This window comes from Taurulus bubalis, assembly GCF_910589615.1.
Source record: "Taurulus bubalis genome assembly, chromosome: 10".
Lineage (NCBI taxonomy): Eukaryota > Metazoa > Chordata > Actinopteri > Perciformes > Cottidae > Taurulus > Taurulus bubalis.
The window spans coordinates 10,462,532-10,479,206 of record NC_136598.1 but is presented as its reverse complement, the minus strand read 5'-3'; the positions used below and the strand labels follow the sequence as shown (position 1 = coordinate 10,479,206).

Sequence of the window (16,675 nt, the reverse complement as noted above, 5' to 3'; positions counted from 1 at the left end):
AGATCACAGGAATTCGCGAGAAACGCCGCTCTGATCGCTGCCCTTTGAGCTCCTGGCTGATTGTAATGTTGCCGATGCGGGAAGTGAAGCTTATTCACCTCCTGCACGTGTTTTATATCTCCTGGGACACCGGTGTCAGCAATGCAACTAATGTCATATGTAAATGTTGTATTTATATGAATCCACAAGATGTGAAAAAGGGGCTTTTTTATACAGTTTATATAGTTCACTTTGAAGTGAAAGCAACCCTTTTTTTCCCTTTACTGCTCCTGCATATGAACTTTAAGCTGCTAATGACTTGCCTCACAAAGAGGTGTAAAGCTGTGGTTGACAGTGCTTGAAAAGATACTATAGATACTGTGCTCATTTTCTTCCAGAAACAGGCCGTGTATACCAAGCTCAGGGATTATTAGGCAGGTTGCCAGGACCGTGACTTACATCAAGCGTGTTTGTATGTCTCAATTTTATTCACAGTTTTCACTACAGTGCCACCGTGGCATAAATTGAGCTCCATCGTAAATAATTAAAAACTCTCTTTTATCTAGTCGAGGCCAAATAAATATAGATTCAGCATTTAAAATCTGCATCAATTGTCCTCATTGGTCACCAGAAACACGCTCCAGATGACCAGCTTTTTAACAACAAACCTTTTATCGTTTCATAGATTCTCTGAAAAACATTCAAGAAATAATTGTATGTCCACCGCGCTACAGCTGAATCATCTGAAGGAGCTAAAAAGCATGCTCACTTCTTGTATAGTTTGATTCCAAGGCCCGCTATTATTCTTTTGGAATTTCTCCCCCCCACGTATGACATTAACTTCAATGGGAATAAATGTTTTGAAATATTAAAATAGCTTCTTGGAAATGTTTTTAACATCAAGTTATGCAGTAATATATTGGAAATATAACTCTTCACATGCCTCCAGATTGAATCCACATGTTGACCATTTACTTGTACACCTAAATGAAGAATTCGAATATGGTATTACTATGGCTGAAGAAAGTTTAATATATAGTGGGAGACTGAATGTTTGTTTTCTTTTTAACCCAAATGAGATTTGTTCTGTTGTGGTTGCCAGTAGTGAAACAGAAAATGTACCCATATACTCAGAACATTCCGCTGGGTGCTCTCTCTGTCATCTTTAACATCCAACTCTTTGTCTGTGTGCATTTGAGTTTGCGCACATGTAGTTTTATTTGGGAGAAAGTTGTTTATGTGTACTTGTTATTTTTTAACTAGACTTCTTATTTATTTATTTTTTAAATGTTCTTAGACCATAGGAATAACATGTGCATTTTGAAAATGATTACAAATACATCCGCTGAGCTTTGCGAAGACCCCGCAGTGACTAACTACAATCTATACCCGGTAGTTAGGAAGTTGGTAACAATGTAATTTCACAAATATCCTAGAACTGTAATAAACTTGTATAAATCGTGTTTACTGTGTAAGATCCAGATGTGTTGGGTATTACGCAATATAGTTTTTATTTTCCACTCTGCAAAAGATGGAATAAAGCCATCCTAAAGTCGCAAGTTGAAATGGCCCCAGTTGGTGTGACCAGCAGCTGGAGAGAAGGGGAGTTTGTAAATGCTCACATAACAAGTAAATAATGTCAGATTTGTCTTTTAATCATACCCATTTGTAGAATGAATGCAAAGGAATGCAGTAGTTATCATAAAGTCGCCATAAACCCATTGTGAGCATATTATATTCTGCCCCCCCCCCCCCCCCCCCCCCCCCCCCCCCCCCCCCCCCTCCGGTCATTAAATCACTGTTCCACAGACCAAAAACCTCTTTTAAAGTGTAAAGGCCAGGATAATAGTCCATTTTATGTCACCAAATACACAACTGATATATCGTGCCACAGCTGTTCAATAATTCATTGATTTACTACAAAAGACTTGTCGGTGGCAACAAACTAATTATTTCGACCCCATGAGGAACAAATGAATATAGTGCGATCTGCAGAGATAAGTTTTCCTTTCAGGAAAAGGATGGTGCTTTTTATTCATGTGTTTCACAAACATGTCCGCACACTTCATTACATTTGATAAAAATGCAGCGAAGCCACAGCTGAGAATAGACGCGTCACAATGGAACTTTTATGGAGACATTTATGTTGACGTAGTCTGAGGGGGGAATAGTAGGTCTAGAGGGAAATTCAGATTTTTTTTTCTTTTTTGTATGTGCTTTGTGTGCTGGTTTCTGACGGCTGCATCAGTGGAACATATGACGGCGTTTCCAAACAACAGACTGCGTACCTCCCATTGAGCTATACGCAGATACATAAGCGGGGATAGCGGCGAGCTAACTACAATGTGGAGGCGTGCGATTGTCAGGTTGAAAAGTGCCAAACCCAAGTATTCAGCTGTCTGTCATTGGCTCAAATATTGTTCACGAAAAGCTCATTTGTCAGAGCGCTTTGCATCGAACACCTTTTCACTTCATGATAAACCGTTCACTGTCGCATGAGCGAGCACACAGAGGAAATTCCTGAAATGTTTCCCAGATCGGCGCTGTCATAGTGTGCGCATCTGGTTGGGGCGAGGCAGGCGGGGGAAAGAGGAGATGACCAGAAGGTTTCATTCTGGTTTTTATGTCATTTGAAAGCAGTCGGTCTGCCGAAACTCAATTAGCGCATCTCAAGCCGACACATGTTCGGCAAACGCATGAAATCTGTCTCAACAAGGGACGGATGCTATCCGCCGAACATGAAATATTGTGAATTATAGTAGATGAGACTCGACTTTCTGCTCTACTTTAACTGCAATGGCTCCCAGATGGTGCTTCTATTTGTAAGGTTTGTAGCTGCTAGGCGATGACGGCAGATAAGCCAGTTGTATCCACAAATTGGTAAAAAAAATAAAAGATACGTGTCACGCTGAATGGGCCTAAACTTTCAGCAGCTGATCCTGAAATAAAACCCAGATTCCAGGCCCCATCCCGCTAACTCACATTTCACATCTGCACTTAATCTACGCACTGAAAATAGAAGGACACAGACTGATAAGAGGCACTGGATACGCAGACGGTTCAAAGCAGATGGAGAGGAAGCCGGTGTGTCTCACAAGGGGCCTCCTGTCCTTTGTGGAATGTTAACTATCATACTGTATACACGGTGCCTCTGCTGCATCGCGATGGGCTCTTACCAATAGCTCAATTTCGGTTGGCCTTGTCAGGCATGAAGCGCTTTATTGTCTGTTGGTTTGGCGGGTGGCCAGGCCTGAAATCCTCTTTTTTTTTTTTTTGCTTTGCTTGGGCACTTTGTGATTGGCTCACCAGCTACCCTGAGCATGTTATTCCACAGGAAAACATCCCAAAGTCTATCTTTTCAACAAAAAAAAGAAGAAAAAAAAGATTTCTGCTATAATTCCCTTGCTGATAATCTTTTTCAGCAGCATAAAAAAAAGAAAGAGTGAAAGTGGTTCAAGTTCTGCATGGCTTGAGAAGGTTCAGCACTGCTGAGCTCGGATGGCATTTAGGAGTGGAAGGGCAGTGCCCTGATGTTGTGCCTTTTGGACGGTCGGATCCCCCTGGGAGGAAGCCTTTTATGACCGCGGTGGTAAACAGATGGTGTTTTCCTGTTGTTGTTTTTATTGAAAGGTAGAAGAAAATCAACAGTGGCTCTTTTTTTCTCTCTCAACTCATATAATAGATATAGTGTCATGTAAATCTGACTTGTGAACAGTCATGTTAAATTGTACTTATTTTAAAAAAACAGAGTATGTATTTCTGAATGGTGAAACCTGGTGTGTGGCTTTTTGTGATGCCCTCTGCTGCTCTTGTAATGCGAGCTGTATTCGGGTGAAAGAGGGTTGCCATAGTTTTATTCAGGCTGTGGTGAGGGCACAGTGTTTTCACTCTAAGAAAGCCTCAGCCAGTTCTTATTGCAAGTAAAGAAATGGTTCCTGAAAGGGAACTCTTATAAAAGGCTCAAATCCAGTAACGGTGAAAATGGTTAAGACGTAGGTTTTTGTTCAGTTTACTCTCTGCTCATTTAGAGTCTAAGTCTTCTCAATTTCAATTGAATAAAAAAGCATGACTTACTCTCTGTTTTGAAGAGCTATCGCTCACATCTTAAAACAATATTTAACAAGCTGTAGCGTCTTCATTTCCCCCTCCGTAATATGGGCAAGATGCATCTTGTAATTTCGTTCCCCATTTCCTCCTCTTCTATGAGATAAACAACACAAAATACCTCACAGTCCCTCATGTGCCGGTTTGCTGTGCATTTATTTCCCATGTTGAGAGTTTTCCTTTGGTGTTCATTTTCTTCAACGGCCTTTAAACACGTTCAATTATACATCATTTGTCTCTGCCACAGAGCTGAAAGCAAATGGTGCAAAGTGCTGGCGCTTTCTCATGATTTAACAGAACACTAACTCTGCTCTGTGGGTAACTTGTGTGCCGGACTGTGAACTGTGAGGAATGTTCCTGTTGACCCTGAAACAACAGTGTGAAAGAAAGGCAGCCATTGTTCTGCGCAACATCCTTGGTGGCTTGTTTAATCAAAGTCAGGGAAGTATTTGGAGCTGACTGGATCGAACCTTTGTGCGCTCACCGCGCAGCTAAAATGCACCTCACCTAGCGGAAGCCGCGACATCTCTGCGTGCATCATTGTTGGCCCCGATCCCAGATATCGATGCATACTGAAAGTGAAAACTTAAAATTGAACACAAATCTGTTTTTCTTTCTCCAACACGTACAGACACAGTAAACCGTATTTAAACTATGAATCGAAAGTCCTACAATACGTAACTAAATGTAACCCTTTATGCAGTTACATGTAATGTGGTTCAAGAAATTACATTGAGGCAATGTTATGGCAATTTAGGTTCCCGGTTTCTTTTTTTAATAGCAGCTTAGTGAAGGGTGGAGGAAACAGTTTCTCCTCAATCTAAATCGATCAACAAAGAATCTGTTGAAAATGACGAGCATAAAAAGTCTGACAGATAATGGCCAAACCTTTGAGTTCAACAAAACGAGCCGTATTGTCTCGCTGCGTTCCAGCTGTAGATCATCAGAACGCGCGTCGGCAAACCAGACGGGAGCCGGAGAACGTCGCCGTTTTAAAGCTCACTCACTGCTCCCCCGCGTCTTCCTGCTTTCTGCCCGCCTCGCGTCACTTCAGTCAAGCGAGGTCGCAGATTCCCACGGTGGAAAGCGTTTTCTCTTCTGATGTCAACAGTCGGTCTGGAGGCGGATGGAAAGTGTGGAGAGCGAAGAAGGCGTTTCGACAAGAGCCGTTTGCTGACATGATGTATTTATTTCCCGCCGCTCATGTCTGCTAAGGAGGGACTGGATCCAACAGAGCCAGGCGACCCTCTCTTGTTGTCTTCCGATCCATCAACCTGAAGGTTCACCAGGTCCACATCAATTAGTATATGAAATATGGTGCTTAAATATCTATGTTACTTCAAATGACAAATTATCCCTCTCACTCAGGGCCCTCAGTAAACTCCCCCTGCCAGCTTTACGCACTTCCAGACAGCGAGGTCCATTTTTTAGGATCCAATTGAATTTTTTATGACAACAGTTGGGTCGGCGTTGTAAATGTTTAGTTTAGGTGGACTGGGACTGCAGCGTGGGGAACTGCTGTACTTTTCTGCAAACCTAATCTTGGCCCACACACACACACACACACACACGTGACTGACGGCAAAGCTTTGCGTTTTGACACACAGTACACATGTGAATAATAGCACTATTTTTAAGTTTGGCACTTTCCCCCCCCAGCCGAGTTCATGGGATGTGTTTCAAGCCTTTTCTGTTGAGAATAACAATAATATTTTTGCCGTTGTGTAAAATATAGAGAGGATTAAAAACAGGTGGTTGTTCCCCGTTGATCAAGCACAGAGTGTGGACTCTTAGATGGAGAGTAGCCAGTGAGAGGTGCCTCCCAGGCCCTGCCGAGGTGCCCTTGAGCAAAGCAACCACTGGACACTTAAACTGCTCCCCACCCACTGTATAGTACCCACTGTATAGTATCTGCCCATTAATGCAACAGCTGAATGTCACTGCGTGCTTTGCTGCATATCTATGTGTGACGATGACGATAAAAAAAGTTTTGATTCAAGTGTGTCGTGAAAGTGTCAATTGGCTCTCTGAGCACCACGGCCCTTCATTTGGAGAGAGCAGATAAACACACACGGGCAAGTACTCTACAGCAGCAGGTATCCAAAAAGGCATTACAATACATCACAGGCTACCAACTGTACTCAAAGCAAACAACATAAAATCCTCATGGGAGACACGAACCAGGCACTGTCTCCATCTCCAGCGTCTGCCTCATATCCTTGCTTAACAGCTGACTCTGCGATGAAATGTGTGGGGCAAATGTGTCACATCCACTCATCTGCAGAAGGTCTGTTTTTATTCCATGCCTCATAAAAAGTAAGGGGAGGCTGACTTTCCCTTTTTATTATTATTATTATTATTTATTTTTTTATACTTGCTGCAGGTGCCAGTGCTGCACCAGATAAAGATTTAGCTCTGCAATGAGATTGTTACCTGCTGACACAAATCAACTGACTCCCTCTGTACACACACACACACACACACACACACACACCTCCAAAACAATCTTCAGGCAGAAGTGACCGAGCCACACAGCTATAGCATTCCCTCCTTTGACAAAGGTCACACCGTCTGCATGAAAGGGGACGTTGGGATGAGGATGACGAGGGCAATAATGTTTATAATGCATTTAACACATTCATTAGGCTGTGGGGGCTTTGCTCACACCTCCTTTAATGAGTTAGGCTAATTTCCTTTGGTTGCCACTGCTGTCATTGTGATTATTGGTGCGAGTGATGCCAGTACTTTTATTTAACGCTGCTGGCTATCATTAGCTGTAATACGACTCACAAAGAAGTACAGATGTCCAGCACTCAGACTCCGGCTTTGCACAGAAGGAGAACACACCCGTATTATTTCTCCGAAGCTCTACCAGCAGCACTCATTAACATTCCTCGTCGACGCTTGTTCTCGCTGCTGGATCTCGCTGCTGGATCTCGCGTCTAATAAATCAACATTATTGTACATTGAAATCAGCTGCATGTCAATGTCAAAGTCTTAAGTCGATCGTTCACTCGCGAGGTGAGGACCAAACAGGGAAATGTAATCCCTTCCAAGAACGAAGACTACTTTCTGTGTGCTTAATTAAATTAGTATGTATCACCTGGAGACTCCTTCATTGTCTCCCAATATTCTTGCTTAATTAAAAACAGAATTACCTGGCCGGTGCTTTTACCCTTAAAGTAAACGTATCATATACTTTTCTAGCGTTTTTTTCCTGCTGTTCCAAGATCAATAACTTGTTGACAACATCAGACTTGGGGCACGGTCAAACTTCGGTGAATATTTGCCTCCCGTTCACATCCATTCTTTGGCTGGATTCAATAAACATCAGGCGTCAAGGCTAAAAAAAAATAGTCCTCCCATTCACTTATTCAATATGGGAAGAGCGTTTAGGCTGCGACGGGGGTTGATCGCAGGGGATGCCACAAGAATACTAAAATACAGCGGTGAAAAGTTAAAACACAATTTTGGAAAAATGCAACCCGACGTCACACCAGACACGTCACCTGCAATCAGACCAGAAGACGGCCATGACAAGATGTGAATGCAAAGGGCAGCAAATAAAACATCTGCTTTCGCCAGCAGAGCAATCTGCGCAGCCTCAACAAAGTGTGTGTGTGTGTGTGTGTGTGTGTGTGTGTGTGTGTGTGTGGTTGACCCCACCTGGTGCTGTCCACAGTCAGAACAAATATCGCCTCAGTGCTTCTCAAACTGTGGGGTGCAACCCTCTAGTGGGGCACGGAGGTATTACAGGTGGGGCGTGGGGGGGGGGGAATTCAGATTCTAAAAATATATAATCCTTTATTAATCCCACAGTGGGGGAATTATTCTCTGCATTTTACCCATCATTAGTAATTAAGGAGCAGTGTGCTGCTGTGACGCGCTGGGGCTTCAGTGTCAAGGACACTTCAACATGAAACTATGGAGAGACCAGGGATCGAACCGGCTACCTTGTGGTTTCAGGACGAGTACTCCCCATGAACATGATCACTTTACATAGTACAAAGTACACAGATATAAAACGTCATGAATTAATACATGGCAAAATGCCTGTACTTTAGTGGAAATGTTTACGTTACGCCGTTAACAGGTTACGTTGCACATGCGCGACTTGCCGATTCTTGGCGTTTTGCTAAAAGCCTCCGTGAGATCTTTTCTGCTGTTGTGTCTCTCAAAACAGAAAACAGATCTCAGCTCAACATTGAGCATGAATTGAGCTGCCGTATCAAATCTACAACGGTGTTTTAAAAATATTTGTAGAGGAAAGCAGCTCCCTGCAGCCACTAATACTGATACGTGATGGCTCACACATCTGCATTTTGTTTTGCACAGGTTGAACGTTATTGTTATTATCTTGAAAATATATTCAGTGCAAAACAGGTTATTTGCAGCCACAATAGGTAAATCTTTTGACAAATATTAGTTATTTTTTGCACAGACAGAACTTTATTTGCATTGTTATAACAAAGTGATTGCACATGTTGTCATTTTTGTCTGATGGAGCAATCTGGTTTACTTGAAAGGGATTTCAATTTTCTTTATTCTATTATTTGAAAAAGCACAGATGGAGGAGTCACAAAAAGTTGGACCATTTTGTCACAATTTTGTTGGGGCGGTGGGGCCCGAATATTTTTCTTCCTCCAAAGTGATGTGTGACAGAAAAAGTTTGAGAACCACTGGTCTATATTAATCTTTGCTGAGGCTAAATATTGGTGTTTCTTCCCCTCTTGTCTCCTCATCACTTCAGTTACTCACTTTACCTGTCGACGAAACTTGTTGATGATATGGCTGTTTCTATTCATTAACAATAATAATCATGATAATAGTGTTGGCTGATACCTAATTCTCATAGTTGGCAGATTTGAAATGTAAAACACAGACCGGCCTTTTTCCAGAACTCTCTCCTCCGCCTGGATCCACATTTGCTCGGTTTTTGTATGCAAGTGTGAAATTGCCAAACAACAGTAAAAAAAGTGCTTTTTCATTTGAATGCAGCATGGTGACCGAGCAAGCTTTTATGACGCCTCTTCAACCAGCAAAACACAGCAGCAACTCTGTGTGTGTGTGTGTGTGTGTGTGTGTGTGTGTGTGTGTGTGTGTGTGTGTGTGTGTGTGTGTGTGTGTGTGTGTGTGTGTGTGTGTGTGCACAGAGGGAGTCAGTTGATTTGCAGTGAGGCAGCAGGGCTTTAGGTGCATTAAGCTGGCTTTTTCATTGTGAGGACATTGTCAAAATGGAACGGGCAAAAAGCCTATAAAAGTTATTTACTACCCAGTTATAGACTTACATACTGTAAGCAGTGAGGCAGAGCCGTTCACAGTTAAATGCTATAATGATTATAACCTATAGGCTTATGAGAACGGAATTGCATAAACACATCCCCTCAGAATGAATCTGACGCGTACAACCTACAGTGTTTGCACCGGAAGCCATTGTAATAGATCCGAAACACAATATGCATGTATAATGTAAACCTTTCCAGAACGCACAACAAGAGTCTGTCCGAAAAAATGTGCCGTCGAAGCGCCGATGAACTGATGAACAAGGGCTCACCTGGCTGTCGGTTTTCTGTCAGCTCCTCAGCGAGGGAAATGTGAAGAGATTTTGTTTTCAGATTGTACTGAATGTGTTGGAAAAGATATGGGAAAAAAAAGTGTAATACACATCGGTGCATTTCTCGTGGATAGAAAGAGGCGGAGAAGGCTGCTGTGTTTCCAAACTGTTTACTGGAGATATTCGCCTTCAAACGGATTTTAAAGATCTCAAAGGATAAATTATGCTTTTCACGATTCAATGTGATCTGGCCTTGGTGTCATCCTGATCTGTCTCCGCAAATTAACCTCCGAGCGTCACTTGATACTTGGACGGGTAAAAGCAGGAGCAAAGGGAATATAGCACATTGGCATTCCTCCCCCTATCTTGAATGGAAATTGCTTAGCACTATTGCATCTTTTCAAGCATTGCACTGTGCTCGCTCATATGGATTAAATCCTGTTTAGAGAGGCTGTTGCTGAGGGCATTCGGCACAATGCCAGTTTGAAATGATCCATTGAGTCTTGAATAAGTTGATCTCTTTCAATATACGTATCTGAATTGGCTTATTGGAAATTAAGTTATCTGAAATCTTGAGCCTCTCGTATCTTGACATGCTGATCGCAAATGCCTTTTGTCTATATTCTGCATTGGTTTGGATGGGATGCTCGTTAATTGCCCTCCACCGGCACTTTACTGTTAATCCATTTCAAATGAACAATTTAAACTGTAAATGTAAGCCTGATTGTGGTCCTAAAACATCCAGATTGCAGATACCGGTAACATTCGGAAATAATTTAACTAACATGCTTTCATTCAATTCTAAATATTAGATCATAATCCCACAGGCTTCCAGTGCTGTATATTTAATAGGCCTGTCTATTGAACTGAAAATGAAAAACAGTACGGCGTGAATATTGGAAATCTACATTTAAAACAGGGTAATGCTGCAGGCTCAATTAGACTGAAAGCATGGGAGATAAGGCAGAGGAAATTACATTATCACACTGACAGAGTCGTATAATTCTTGCTGTTGACTCAGTAGATAACATGATGACTTCGATATGACTGGAGGATTATACCAGCTAGACTTGATGACCGCTAAATGCCCTCCACGCTCCTAATGGAGTGTCACTTGTAACCAGATTGCCTTGGTTTATTGTCATTGTCTTCCTTCTGCTTGTCAAATGCTAGGCCCGATACAAGACCCCAGTTGTTGTTATATTCGCCGCCATCTTGACTATACGGGGAGCCGGGAGGGACAATTGAGACTTTGTTTGGGAGGGCAGCACTCTGCTGAATGCACTTTTCTTGTTGATTATCTTTTCTATCTGTCCAATAACTGTCTGTAATTGTCAAAAGTTTCGAAAACTACAAATATTGATACAGTAATACAATACAGTGATCTGAAACAAAATGTTTGGTATTTCTACTTGATGAATGAATCATTTCAGCAGGTTTTCACTTTCACTCACTTTAGTTTTTTGTTAATTTGTTATCAAATGTCTGCACAATCAAAAGGACCAACATGGAACAGAAACCAGCTGCTTGTGCACCACGTTTTGCTAAGTCAATGCAACACTAGGCTGTTTCTCAAAGCACAAACGACCATTATGCAACATTGCACCCTCCAGTGATGGCGCACAATGAAAATTCATGATGTGTGAAATCTCAGTTTACTGCTCACTATAGAGTAAATGTAGTGTACGGCATTAGACCGAAAATATTGCCAGTTGTAATACAGTCTAACCACCATAATCCAAACAAGGTTGTGGTTGTGAGTGTGAAACGTCTATATTTGACGGACCACAATTACCACGGTTTAATTAAATTAATAAATTAAATCATTACAACAAAGCTAGGAGTTTACAATACAAGCTCACAACATCCCACAGCATTCCATGTAAAAAGAGATGGAGACATCGCGGACTTCAGAGAGATTGTAGCTTCCTTTTGAAGCCACTCGTTCCGGTTGGGCGATGGAGCTGACAGGGTTATTTTGGGACAATGAAAATGCGTCGTGATTAACGGCTCAAAACAAAAAAAACATCCCCGAGACGGCGTGTGTTCAGGGGACTGTAGCTGGGAAACTGACAGTCCGTTTGCGCCGACACCTCTAAATTAGTGCTTGTATCATGGAGCTCAGCCCTTTAGTTTATCACATACACTCAGCACACAGAATAACACCTTAAATCAACCAAAGAGCCATGTCGTTTGTGACGGTGCCTCCCGTAGAGCAGCCCCAGCCGGTCTGATGTCATCTGATCTCGGTGGCTGATAGCCCATCTTCGGGGGGAATTCAGAAGCACCTTAATGGCACCTTTTCCGAAACGCTCGCCCGCAAAGGATTGGGCGCAGACTGTAATTGGCGCGATAGATCTCCCCTAATCTGTTTCTGTCTGGAATGAGAAGGTGGAGGCTCCAACAGAGACCTTTTTTTCCCTTCTTTTTACTCCAGTCAAGACGCAGGAGAGGTCACCAATGTGTGAGGACATACCTCAAACATTTAAATGCATCGCAGTCTGCAGTTGTAGAGCTCCCTCATCTGCTGTGCCGTGTCATAATTCAGCAAGGTCTGACGACGCCGGTGCTTCACAGCTCACATAAAACGGCTCCATTTTCTTCCATTGTTGAGTGCTCTATCTCTTATCTCTGCTGTACTCGTCCTGGGTGCCTCACGGCAGCACATTGTTCATTGCCACACGCTCAGGAGATATTAATGAATGCGATTGCTCTCTCCTCCACTTGTGTTTGGACCCAATGCATCTGTATTTGACTCAGGCTGGATAACTCTCAGGGCTATGATTTCCTGTGTGTCATACACTTTCTGGCGCATTGGTGAAAGCAAGACCTTTGTAATAAAACCGAATGACTACTGGATTAGTAGTCTTTTATTTTTTTTCACTACTAGATTTTGTGATACATTCCGGGTCTAGATATCGTTTTGAACCATTCGTAAAGGTACAGTTGATCAGATCACATCTCTCCGTCTTACTTAGTTTTTTCCCTTATTTCTCATTTCAGATTCAGAATGCCGATGATGTGTTGATTACTCCCCTGGAAAAATTTCGGAAGGAGCAAATCGGCGCTGCGAAGGTAAGAGGCGCGAGACACGGCACGCGCTATTAGCAACTGAACTGCGCAGGATAATTCACAATAATTCTGACACCCTCGCCTCTTAGCCTCACCCCTCTACAGTATGTATATTATTAAAGTCAAACATTACGCTGTCAGAAGAAGTGTTTTAATTAGACTGATGTGTGTATGAATAAACACATCAGTTTGCGACTGTGATATTAAAAGATATTAAGATGTGTGAGATATCATCAGTGTAAGTGTGCAGTCTGCTGTTCTCACTTGTTTCACTTCTGTGTGATTAACTCGTTCTTTTATGCATTTCTAATCTGAACCATACATTTACAGTATCTAATGCAATGCATTCAGTTTTTTTTTGTAATCAGATTACTGTAAAACTGCATGCAAAGCATTCCTCTCTCACCTATTGGCTATAGTGGATTGATATCAGTAGGGGTCCGGCACTGTGCTGCTTGGAGGCGTCTCCGCTCCACAGTGGATCTGTTGTCGGTGACTGCAAAGAACAGTGTGGGCTTTTCGCTACAAGCTACGCTTTCATTCTCGGCCAACGCAAAGGCATAAAATGAAAGTGCAGTAGCTTGTTTGTGGTCTCTCCATTGATGAGATCACACATGACCGCGTTGGTAGAACTCAAGCCCTTACACAGATCTCCCACTGAGTTCCTGAGTCTGCTGCTAACTCTCCGCCGGACTCTGTGAATCATTTGCACATCTTTACACAAGCCTCAAACCCTGTGAGGGACATTCCAGCCTCAAAGTCTCACTCCTCATCCATCTTGATTTATTTAACAGGACTTGACAGCCGCTGGTCTGCAAAAGTAGTCATTTCTACTGCACTTCTTGGTGCTGAGGTGTGAACATCCATCACTCTCCTTTTCTACTGCCTCAGACTAAATAACCATCGTCGCTTCATGTCTCAACCATCACACGCATCTACCGTAATGAAACGGCACATTCTGCTGCCATTTCTGTCTCTCTCTCTCTCTCTCTCTCTCCACAATCACTATGCTCAGTGTTATTGCGCCGACTCGCTATGTTTATAAAATGGTTCCTTAAAAGCCACAGCCCCCATCACTCCCACTACCTCTTATTTCCTCCGACCACTTCCTCCTAATGGCTCTCTCCTCCTACGGCCCATCCCCCCGCCGCCCCCTCTCGCTGAACATTAGCCCAAACCAGAGTGAGATAAAAGGCAGACATCACGAGTGGCAGAGCAACTTTCCACTGTTCCGAGAATCTGCAGAGATCCGCAGGCTGCCTGACCCTTCCAGTTACTGCGCTTCACGTCTGAGAACGTCAGACGGACAAAAACGGGGGAGCTTTTGCCTTATTTGGGTATGCAGCGCGAGTAATCCCACCGAGGTTACGTACCAGTGTATCAGCTTCAGAGGCACAAGCACAACACTTCCACGGCCATAACACACCAGCAGATTGACTGCAGCACTGCAGGACATATTAGGCACAGTCTGCTTCACACAAGGCTGAAGCAGAAAATGTTTTGGAATAAAACCCTCAAACTTTGAGCGGAGTTTAGCAAATGCACAGCAAGGAGGCTTTGAGAAATCAAACATTTGTGTATTTTCACTGGAACATGGACTCACCACATGTGCTGGCTGCCAAACCGGCATTTCTCTTCTCTTTTTTTCAGATGTATTTTCAGTTTCAGATGCATTTGTGGTGGGCTGGCAGTTTCCCAGGCAAAGAACGATGCCTTTAGAACTGAAAATAGAATGAAAATCTGACCTGGTTTCAGGGTACATCTACTGTTCAGTCATCCACTAAAATGCCTCAACCATGGGCCTGAGCTCTCACACTGCAATGCTGGTTGTTCCTCCACAGACTGATCAATTATCAGAGGCCTAAAGTTGATTCACACTTTTCTTTTTTTCTATGTGTGTGTTTAGCAATGTTTCTTAATGGCCTTTTAAATTAAAAAAAAAAACCCAGGGAGTCTTCCTCAAGAAAATACCAAGGTGGGTGGCATTCCTGCTCCCTTTCAAGGGTCTTCAACGTTCGGGGCACCATAGGGGGCCCTCACTGGCTGAGTGTGATTAGTGCAAACAGACCCAGATGGGAGTCAGATGGCCACGATAATTTGAGCTGTCCTTGTCCTACAAAAGGTGCACAGACATGAGATGATTCTTGGCGAGTTATGGTCTCCAGAGGCGGAGAAAATCCCAAAGTATGCGACCCAAGACGCAGGACGGAGTAAAGGGGGATCGATTCAAGTGCCATGGAGGTATGCTCGCCAGCTGTGGGCGACACTAAAACTTTTCAATCACACAAAAAATATTTATATTACTTTGAATAACCTTGGGAAGTTGTGGTAGATAAGTAGGTACCTATTTTATGCAAGTGACTCAAAGCCATTCTATCTGTCTCTTGAAATAAAATAGGTCTGGGTGATCTTAAGATATATTTTTGGTGGAATTTGCATTGCGTTATTGTTTTACAAAAGTCTTTTGCTGATAAGGTTTTGTGGTGCCAAAGAAAGAAACCTTCCAATCTTACACGTAATTACTTTAATTATTATTTAGTCGACAAACTAGCCGAACGCTAATCGACTATTGATTTGACCAATGCATCACAGGGTGTGGCCCCCGTTGGCCTATTCCGATTCATGTTGCATACTACATTTTGTCAGACTGTCGCTTAGTATATCACAGAATACACCAAAATAAATGCTCACACAAGACGGGCGAACAGCATTCGCGTTGAAAACTCCTAATAACAGTGAGAAAATAATAGAAATTAAGGTGACAGCAGTGCGGATGACTCAAACGTTGCGCTGCGGAAAACAACAAAAATGCATGAATAAACATATTTCTTTCCATTATTCTCATGTCTACCCCATTGTTGTGCCTTAGTCGATACATAATAAATGCCATTAATCTAACTGTGTCACAATCTAATTACGTTTTCTCCCGATTGCTAGAATTCCACGAGGCAGTCGCGGTACACTGAAAGGTTGGCCTCTACCTGTTTGAAGGCAGCAGCCGTCCTCTACAAATAGATCAGCTTCCTGCCTGCTGCAAAAGCAGAATGTATAGAATGAGTTACTATGCGAACGGCGACATCATACAGCACTGATCAAAAGTAAAGATGCTGAACCAACCCTGTCTTCTAAAAATTACGTTCCCCGAGAACTAATACGCATTCCCAATTACGTTTGATCAGAAACGTATCTCCTCCCTGATTATGTTTGTGTTTGACGTATTACACATACGTTGATTATACACGTATAGGTTGATTAAACACGTATGTTGATTATACACGTATTTTAGTTTTATTGTTTTTTTGTTTTTGTTTGACGTATTACAAATACGTTTATAATCGTGTGTTTGTGTTATTGTTTTCTTGCTTTATTTAAGCATATTTAAATTTTTAAACTCTGCGGAGAAAAAAGAAAAGAGGGGCGGGGTGAGGCCAGTGACAGCCGGCCAGTGACAGCCGGCCGGCCCGGGCCAGGCGCCGGCCGCACCGGGAGGCTCGGGGCTCGGTCTTCAGACGCTTGGCGTCGCCGTCGGTAACAGCCTCCTTCGCGCCGGCTCCGGTCTTCTCTGAGTCGGGTTGTTTGTGAATGCAGCCCAAAGTGTGTGATAAACTCCATCTAGTGCAGGGACCCAACATCCGGTTTTCAAAATACTAACTGATATGAATGTGTTCAGAATATTTCTGACCAAATCCAAACATCTTAACTGTAGCAGTACATTGTGTTTGACTTATTACAATATTTCTGTAAGACCAGTACAGTTAAGATCAGCTAGTATTTTGAAAACCGGATGTTGGGTCCCGTTACTCCTTCCGCCCGTTTGAATATTTTTCACGTCAGATACTGCACTTGATGTGACCACAGAGATCCGAGTGTCTGCTGATGATCGCAGTGGTTTACTGCACTAGATGGAGTTTATCACACACTTTGGGCTGCAACCCGACTCAGAGAAGTCCGGAGCCGGCGCGAAGG

At 42.9% G+C, this 16,675-nt stretch overlaps 1 protein-coding gene across 1 annotated transcript in view; it reads left to right on the top strand.

Annotated features, from left to right (window-relative positions):
* The window catches only part of arhgap42b (Rho GTPase activating protein 42b), a gene marked incomplete at both ends in the record, with an annotated part of 56,451 nt that overhangs the window by 21,690 nt on the left and 18,086 nt on the right, over nt 1-16,675 (top strand). The window contains one exon of the mRNA XM_079225257.1: nt 12,641-12,712. Within this exon, the coding sequence (XP_079081383.1) occupies nt 12,641-12,712 (72 nt within the window). The remainder of the gene's footprint in view (nt 1-12,640; nt 12,713-16,675) is intronic.